Genomic DNA, 9681 nt, shown 5'->3' with positions numbered 1-9681 from the left:
TAAGTCTCCAGCAGTAGCACCTCACATATGAAGCAAAAGTTTTGGTTGTGTGGTTTAATTTAAAAACTCAAAGCGCGAAACACGATTTGAACAGCAGCACACCGTTCCCATTGTCAGCTTTGACAAAACACATCCTCGAAGCGGAGAACAATGGAGGTTTTCTTATAACGTCAGCGGACGTTGATTCAAAGCAATAACGAATGATTTGCTGACTGGGATAGAGCTTCGCAATTTTTGGCTCGCATGAATAGCTTGATGTCAAGTTCTGCTGAAACGGTTGTGGAGATGCGATACAAATACTTCCCAAGTAGCAAAATCAGTCCTTCTGCAGACGTTGAATGAATGTCAAAACGACGAATTTTGCTAACTGGGTCTAGTACGACAGCTTGAAAGAAACCTCGTTGGCTTGGCCCATCCTCTTGGCTCTGGCTTATTCATCGTCGTCATCTGAAAGGAAATAAGATGTGTAAAGTCCGCCCCTATAGCTCAGTTGGTAATCGCGTAACTTCAGTGCGTAAACGAAGAAGTTTCAAGATCTAGCGACGCTAGTTCGACTCGCGGGGTCTGCGCTTGAGCAACGCATTCTAAGGACTGTTTTCCATTCAGCGACACCTAATGAATGACGTTGGCTCAAGTTGTCAACCTTCTAATGGTGAGCCCCTGGTAATTGATTCTTGCAATCAAGCGAATGACAACAAATTGAGACAGCAATTGTAGCTCACAGAGCTCCATGCAACTCCATCTTGTACAGAGTGATGCCGACCCAGAGCATGCGCCCTTCATGTAAAATAGCTGTTCAGGGCGGGCAACTTCAGTTGTTGTATGGGAAGGCATCACCTTGCTGCAGTTGAATGTGGAAGGCCTGACCAAGTCTAAAATCGACATCTTAGAACAAATAGTGAAGGCCAACCAAATAACGGCTATTCTTCTACAGGAGACACACGCCACCAACAGTGCAGTTCTGAAAATTCACGGATACACATTGGCTGCACAAACTTGGTGTTTCGACCTACAAAACATGTGGATCTCATAGACCCTGATATGAAGACATTACTCTGGTTACAACAATTGTAGTCCAGTCGTTGAAGCGAAAAAAAGGGCCGAACCTTGACTTAATTGGTGTAAAGCTGAAACTTTGCACATTGTTTCAGTTGATTATGCACATTGACCAAAAAAAAATCCCCGTGAAAATCCTTTGGTGAAAAAAAGTTATCCGCCTTTTTTGAAAATCCGCCATTTTTTTTCTCAAATTGGCGGAAAAACAAAATTTGAATATTTTTTCGAAGTATCGTCATACTATGGCTTCTTTAAAATATGATATTATCATTGTCACAATTAATAAGCAAGTAGGTACTCAATAACAGCTATATTTGACTTTAAACGAAGTGACATTAACAAAATATTATATAATAGCCTGCCGGTACGATAATGTATAATAGTTTCAAAAACGATAATTTTGTTCACTTACAGTCAGGTAAATATATGGTTTGACCCTAAAAAATTGCTACAAAAGGTTTTCTAAAGTTTTGTTTCTAGTATATTTCATCAAGAATAATATATTAAAAATATAGGAGCATCAGAGCACTGGAAAGTTGTCATTTTCAAGATGGCCGCCAAAACAGTATAATGACAATAATTCACTTAATATTCATGCTAGACCTCTAATTCTGGCGTCTATCCCTAGGTTTAAGGTGGTAAGGAATTCAATAAGACAATTCAAAATGAAATTAACTAATTAGTTTAATGGAAAGACTTATATGAAAAAAAAACAATAGTGAAACACTGGCAATACAAGAATCGCACACCACTTATTAAGTTATTTACATTCAGTTGCTTAATAAGTCCTGGTCATCATTTTCATCCACTATAATGACTGATTGTACGTATTGTCACAGGCATCAAGTAGCACTGTCCACATGCTGAGGTACAGAGTAGATTATTCTGCCAACAGCTACACCTGGCAGTGCTACAGGCAGTTGTGCAGTTGCAGTGGATAATCTATAAGAGGGAATCTGGGGCCGCATTCATGTCCGACTCTGTTGTCACAAACTGACTGCATTTCAGTTTCCAACCCCACCCGTAAGTTTCCATATCACTCTTCTGTCCTAGCCAGACCATTATTTGGTAGTAAACCCTTAGACGGTGAAATTTTGTCGATGACTCAGTAGGTGGTAGGCGTTCTGGTGTCACAAATGATTGGGAAGAGACTACTTGTTTTCTTAGTACTCTGTAGTGCAATGACGAGAGGGAATCCGTCCGCGTGCCCCCAAAAATCACAGCCATCGCTTGACAATCTTTGTTCACAATGGATGCTGCTGTCTGCTTTGGAAGAAGGAGGTAATTGGCACAGTCTTTCAGAATAGCATCACCCTTTACCAGCTTGTGAAAGACAGATTTCTTACCCACACCAAGGTCTTGATGTTGTGTCATATCCGGTGTAGGCATGTAGAAAAAGTAACTGGGAACATAATTCTTCACCCATCACCGTTTTCAGTTCGTTTATATGATACACTTTGTCAGCATTTTCCTTGTCGGAACGGAAATATAGATCTCTGTTTACTTGTTGCGCATAATGAAGAAGCAGGACCAACAGAGCTGTGTCTTCTCTAATCAACGTTGTCGAGTGTGACACTGCATTAAGAACAGTAGCCTTCACAATCGGAACATCAGCATCCCCTGGGGCATTGATCACTTCGCAGCCTTTAGACTACCCCGAAATGTTTTACTAATCAAGTCGATCATTTTTTCGTTTGTTTATGTTCATGTACATTAACGTTATCCTCGGCCACACCATTCACAATATTGCTCAGGGTTTGATCTTGAGAAAAAGGTAGGCTACATAACCAGACGGTGATGTCTTCTGCGCTTCATTGGCAAAGCGGAGTTTCATGATTTCAATCCTAGTCTTCTTTGTGATGTTGAGTTGTGATATGTTGTGCCTTGGAATTACACGGTTTGCTTTCTGACCCAGTGTCAAGGCAGCAATCATTCCCATCCCGTGGAAAGTCCCCTTCCTATCCAGGGTGATAATATTATGATCAAAATAATCAGCTGCAAATAACATTGTACTTTCGAGTAGGTCTATGTTCTCTAGAACAATGGATTCTGACGCTACACAATCAGCTGCATTCTTTTCAAACCTCAGGACTTCTGCGTAAGAAGAACGATATCCCATACTGTGTAAACTGTAAAGTATTAACAAGAAATCTCGACCTGTACAAATGATGTCCTTGAACAGCAAGACCAATTTGCAATGGTGCAATCACCGCTCGTGGTCTGACAACTTGGCCAATAGGCCTACTTGCAACCTTTTGCTTGGTGTCTTTTCCTACTAATAAGGAACTCAACAAAGTTTCAGGCAAGTGGGCTACATTAGAGCAGGACCGAGATTGAGTCTCGGTTGCGTAGCCGAGTGGTGAAAACGTCTGCACGACGTTCGAAAGGACGTGGGTTCGACACCGCTCCAAAGCACGCGGCTGTGTCTCGGCAAAGACACTTAATGGCAAGCCAAAATAAGGGGAGCAGCTGACTCGAAGACTATGTGTCACTTCGCTGCTTCCTGTCGTCTGTTGTATCGTATCTGTGATCGCAGTGTTACTGTATGTTATGTATCGCAATGGGGGCAAATAAAACACGATTATTATTATTGAGTGCGTCTGTGCTTGGATACTTGGATAGTGATCATTAACAGATGGAACACCATTTTTGATGAGCTTTGCCGCAGTTTTAATTATTTCTCTCCTTTGTGACTCTTCATCATCCTCATGCCTTGTTTTTAGGAAATGAGATCGCAGGATTTCGGATGTCTTCTCTCTCATAGTGACAATGCAATGAAGGCCCTGACCTTCATTTACATAAATAGACTCACCGCACTATTTCTATAATTGGGTCTTCAGATATTTTGATCCATAAGGAAGGCAATCATCATTTGCTAAAAACTCCTTCATTTTAGATCTGAGGTCTGATATCGTTAACTGTTCTTCATCATTCTGTTCAACATGGGAACACATTTTTAGAGATGCCTGGTCCTGTTCCTCATCCTTCGGTCGCCCAAATTTTCGACGTTTTGCCTCAGGTACTCCGCTGCATTGCAAGGGTACGATCCATTTATAAAAGTAACACTACAAGAATGATGGTATAAACAGTCTGCAGAATGCTAATCGCTACCGTAGTATTCAATACGACCTTTCACGGCGCATGACCAATCGTCAGAACGTCTCTCACAACACTCTAATATAGCCCTTGCAAAAACATCTGTTTTAACAAAACTAAAGCCAGGTCTAGTATCCGTGAGAACTCGAGTCCCACAAAACAAACAATGAGTCTTACTGTGGAAATTGCCATCAAGAATTCGAACACTTCGTTTCCTCGTGACACAGGACCCACTTTCCTCTCTGTTCTTCTTAAGCTGTACATCGATTGGCTTAGTAGGCCTATAACGTTTACGACAGTCTATGTGTACTTTTCGACCAGCTGTCACAACAGTGTTGTCCCCTCTATTAGTATTGGCAGCATTAATTCCATCAGCACCCTTTTGACGCAGTATACTGTAGGCTTCGGAAGCTTGAATTTCCTTGTCACAGATCGTAATTTCTTTGCAGGCATTTTCCCTGAACTCTTTTTCCGTGTATCCGTAAACTTCCTCCGGCAATCACGGCGGACCAATGCTTTACCAATGTGAAATACTTGCAGTATGAAATTTACTTTTAAATGAGCACCAACACTAACAATAATTTCACAAAAATTGAATAATTCAGTATTTGTACATCCGCCATTTTGAAAAAAATGGCGGAATTTCGAAAAAAGCGGATAACTTTTTTTCACCAAAAAATTTTCACGGGGATTTTTTTTTGGTCATTGTACACAATGAAAAGAACCAATGTACAAAATTTCAGCTTTACACCAATTAAGTCAAGGTAAAACCCTTCAACGACTGGACTATTGGGAGATGTTGCCTGAATTGCTGCCTCATAAGCAAGAAGAATGGAATAATTTCCCGGTTACAATCGGAAAACTTCACTTTATCAATCTCGGTAACCGGCCTTGCGTCAAAAGCCTCTGCAAGCATGCGAAACTACCAAGATTGAGCAAAAGATTGAGTTTCGCTTTTAGCAGCATGGTCATTGCTTACTTTACAATGTAGATATTAACGATCTGTTTTAGCCTGATGCTGCGAGTTCGCTGTGTAATAGTGAATTGCACTAGCTTAGTTCCCTAGTCATGTGCTATGACGAATGGTGCCTCGCCGACTTCGAATTTACAATCATTGCCAGAGAAAACGACGTGACGTGGTACAATTGCTTTTCAAAGAGGCCATTTTCACGAGTAGTTGGAGTCAAAAGATCAACAACTGTGTCGAAAAGGAGGAACTACGTCACCTAATCTATTAATCAACTGATTCGACAAAGTTTCACAGCAATAACGCTTAACAACACAGAAACTCAACAGACAGCACCCTCAATCCAAAAAACAGAGCCGCATTAAACAACGACTCACTGACTTCAACACCAACACCATGACTGGGGAATTGTGTTTCGAAAGTCAGTGCAATTCGCTATTACCACAGCGAACTCGCAGCATCAGGCTTATCTACAGATCGGTAATATCTACAATGTGAAGTACCAAGATGAACCTATCAAGGCTATGTCAGTCCGAGAATGAAGATTCATAAGTTAAGTTTCTCATTGGACTTCTTGAATGCTGTTCGTTTTTGGTTATTATTGCAGTAACAGACAATTTGCCTCTCATTTCATTTGTGACGAATATCCAGCACAATAACATCAACTTTATTTATCTAGAGTCTAGACACAACACAGGAAGAAAACTAACTTTTGGTAACCAAGGCTGCCTTACCTTCTGGTGTGCAAACTCCGCAAGTCTTCCTACAGCTTCTACGAGCAGCGCTACCTTCCCTACATGAAAAACCATTTCGGTTGTATCGTGAGCAGATGCTGAAGCGGTCGACACATTCAGTTGGCTCTGCAAATAAGTGCAAGTATTAAATCTGTAAGTGGCAAATGTAGGCCTAAAGAGTCTCTAAAATCGCAAAATAAACAAAGCACAATTACTTTTTAAGTTATTTATTTATCTAAAGTTTGTCGGCTGCAACTACTTAGACCAGGGGTGTCCAAAGTCCGGCCCGCGATACGTTTTCATGTGGCCAGCGCCTGTTGTTGCACAATGTGTTGGCCACATTGAAGAAGAGCTATAGAAGCCAATACGTCAGTGTCATCTTTCACATTTACACAGCTGTGCTTTACAAAGTTTCTGGATGTGCTAATGTTTGGTGAAAAAACAGACAACTTATAACTTACAACCTAACTTCTCACATTCTGTGATATGTTGCTAACATAACAAAATACTTAAACCTGCATGTAGTGCTTTATTGTATGATGATGACATTAAATAACACTAGGCCTATATCACTATAGGCTATAGGCCTATGCACATTTTTTTACACAAAACAAGATCGTCAAAGGCTGTGGCTCGCGGGCACTTCCGCATTATCAAATCTGGCTAGCTTGGAGAAAAATTTGGACACCCACTGACTTAAAAGAGGCACATTGTGTGGAATGCTTGGCAAACTAGGACAAACTCTTCTGAAACAATTATTCGTAAAACATTATAATAGGAATAGCCTACTTGGACTAAATATTCAACTGAGGCCGTTGATGCCTGGTTCAGGCAAGTCAATTAAAGAACATAAGACTATATTAGTCTACAACAGAAAGATGGGCCAAATAAGCTAAAAAGTTGGAAATTGCTTAAAAACCTCTAAATCCTTCTCTCCTCCTTCCATAAGGAGAAGTAAGCTACAAATGGAACCAAATGAGAACCATAGGCCTGTAAAGTTTGTTAGTAGCCTATCTACTGTGCATTATGAAGCATACTAATGAAGTTTAAGCAAAACAGTTCTTTCTGTATTGTGCTTTTCAGTGAAGGTTGTAACAACAAGTCGCTATAACGCTAGCTTATCTTTGTACCTTACTTGTGATGACTTGTGCTAATCTATTTCTAAGGTTTATTAGAACAGTGAAAAGACTAAATGGGGTTGAAACATTGATGCAGCTTCAGAAATAAAGTCTTTACACAAATTAATAAAATCTATCTTGCGATGAAGCCATAGCCATCTTCATAAAGAAGGTCATGGATGAAGCCCAACCAGTATGAAGGCTACAAGATGGTGAAAAGAACGCAGTTTTACATTGTAGGCTACATACAAGTACTAATTAGGCCTACTGTATCTTTGCAGTTGTTAATTGTCAAGTAGCTTACGTAATAATAATTTTTGCTTGAGTAAGTTACAAAATTATAATTGTGGGAAGTCTGTATAAAATGTAGGCCTATTGTGTAGATTTCTCAATTTTTTAACAGCAAAACATGACATACCAACGTTGTAATTATGACAAACTTCCATTGGTAGTTTTTCTACAGATAAGCCTATGTAGCCTACTGCTGTAGAGTGTAGGCTCAACTAGACTAAGAAAAGTTCATTAAAGATGACTTCCTGCAGCTAAGTACGTCAAATGAATAGCAAGAATAAAAAGTCTGTAAAATTAAATGCTTACAGTGCGGTATATTTAATTAAAAATCTAAAGAATTATGAGTTTGACAAATTTACCTGGCGTGGTCGTTAGAGGTCTGGTAACTGTGGGCCTTGGGGAGTTACTGTTTCTTCTTGGAGGAGGAGGACCAACTATCCCTGAAAAATGTTGCGATAAGCGTAAAAGATGACTTAATGATGTCATCATAACTGTAGGCTAAGTCATACTGGACCGTCCCGTCGATAAACAGGTGAATCGGGTGGGAAAATTAAGGCGTGTGGAAAAATGTGAAGTCTCAAACTGCTTCTCGATAGCCTACTTATCGATTGGTTGAATCTATCCTCGGACTGGGAAAGCTTCTGTGAGAGATTAATCCTAGAATTTTAGCATACCTGTGGATTATGGAGGCTTCGAACCATTGACGCCGTCCAGTTACAGATATTGGCAGAGTGAAGTTTCCGCATATTGAAGTATTTTTGTCATGAACTATTCGATCTATTTTTACGTGTCGATGAATAAAGATAGTCCCTAAATGCATTGCTCAACGTGGCCGTGCATACCTTTCTTTATGCACAAAGTCGAGCGCTAAACCAACCGAACTATCTGGGTGCACCAGTGTTGTTGCACACGAAGGTAATGCAGTTTTTCTTGTGAAAAACTTTTTACTCATAATAATAAAGCTTTTGTTTTTTTTATGTTTTTAAGTCAACGATAAGTTTCACTTTTCTTACAGCCACGAAAGATTAGAAAGCAATGGTAGATTATAGCCTACTTCCTACTTTCGGCAATTTCATGAATGTGGGCTACAGTATTTTGTCGGGTGCAGGCTGAATGGTTACTCAGGTCAGGGTCTATTTTAAGGTGCGTGTAGAGGTATAGGCACAGCATGGTAGCGTGTAGGCAGGCGCGGATTTATGGGGGGGGCCCAGGGGGCCCGGGCCCCCCCCGAAATTTTGTGAAAAATTGTATGTTTCCGCATCAAATGGTTTGATATGCTTCTAAACAGCTGATATTAGTCCCTCGGCATCACAATTGATGAAAATGGTTGTTTTAATGTCTATTTTCTAGCATATCGTATATGTCGTAGTATCATTGTTCATATCTGTCTAGCTTTTTCTTTCTTTTTAATTGATTTTCAAATTTTCTGGGCCCCCCCCGAAAAAAACTCTTAGATTCGCGCCTGCGTGTAGGCTACACCGCTACACGCTTCGCATCAGAATGCCACATAAGACTGATAACAAAATGCATTTCTAGTGCAATTTCTAGCAATAAACGTTGTTTCAATTGACATTTTATAAAAATCCATTCGGTTATTGTATCCCTCTGTAGCGCCCGAGAGCTTCCTTTGATATCACGCGCTTCGCTGGCGTCGGGTCGAAACCCTGGAATTCGCTTGATCTGTACAAATACCGTGGGCTTTTAGCGCCATCCCTCGTCTCGCTTAGAAATCTAGGGAATTGAATTTAGAAGATTGTAAGCACTGATATTTCGTAAGAATGACTAATCGCATTCTGGCTAGTGCTTCATACACACGTAAATTTGCCGTTATGTTACATTGTGTGGTTGTGTACAGCGATTGCAATGCTTACAATCGCGTTTCTCAAATCAAGACTAGGGTCTTTTTTAAGTAGCAACAACCATAATTTCTAACTCAGTTTCTCAAGTCTTTTTCTTCTGTCGTTCAGCATCAAGCTTACTATGTTGGAATGAATCAATAGCGAATTTACGACAAATTAGACAGCCAAACCCTACGCTGGGGACTAAGTTAAGCAGAACCCTACAGACTGTCCTAATCACTTCTCGCCATAACCATGCCCAGAAGTGTTGTCGTCCCATCGACGACTGTAGGTCTATATAAGCGGTATGCTACCAAGCAACGTGCTGCTACACACTACAACACTTGAAAACTCGACCTACTGCTGTGGCCTACCCTACTTACTGTATGCGTTTTTTCCGTCTACGCATGAATTGCAGGTAGCAGGACAACTTCCTTTCAATGTGTCCAATAAGTTACAAAGACGATCCCCTTTCCATTTCGCACATAAAGCAAGCAGGTCATCACATTCACCAGGTTCTGAACGATAGATGAGGATTATAAAATGGCTATCACAAATGTTAGAGAGATAAAAAGGACACT

The 9681-nt window shown here is 40.4% G+C and overlaps 1 protein-coding gene across 3 annotated transcripts in view; it reads right to left on the bottom strand.

Annotated features, from left to right (window-relative positions):
- Positions 1-46: 46 nt before the first annotated feature.
- LOC145777489 (uncharacterized) overlaps positions 47-9681 on the bottom strand; it is a 39925-nt gene continuing 30290 nt past the window's right edge. For 2 of the 3 annotated variants that reach the window (XM_082588869.1, XM_082588871.1), the window contains 4 exons: positions 9484-9618; positions 7622-7702; positions 5854-5979; positions 47-447 (listed from right to left, as the gene is read on the bottom strand). In XM_082588869.1, coding sequence (XP_082444995.1) covers positions 431-447; positions 5854-5979; positions 7622-7702; positions 9484-9618 — 359 coding nt within the window. In that variant the 3' untranslated portion in view covers positions 47-430. The remainder of the gene's footprint in view (positions 448-5853; positions 5980-7621; positions 7703-9483; positions 9619-9681) is intronic. The other variant, XM_082588870.1, reaches the window with a different exon arrangement.

The sequence above is a fragment of the Aplidium turbinatum genome, chromosome 9, assembly GCF_918807975.1.
Source record: "Aplidium turbinatum chromosome 9, kaAplTurb1.1, whole genome shotgun sequence".
In the NCBI taxonomy this organism is placed as follows: domain Eukaryota; kingdom Metazoa; phylum Chordata; class Ascidiacea; order Aplousobranchia; family Polyclinidae; genus Aplidium; species Aplidium turbinatum.
The sequence above is the reverse complement of the archived record's forward strand: the minus strand, read 5'-3'. Positions and strand labels throughout refer to the sequence as shown.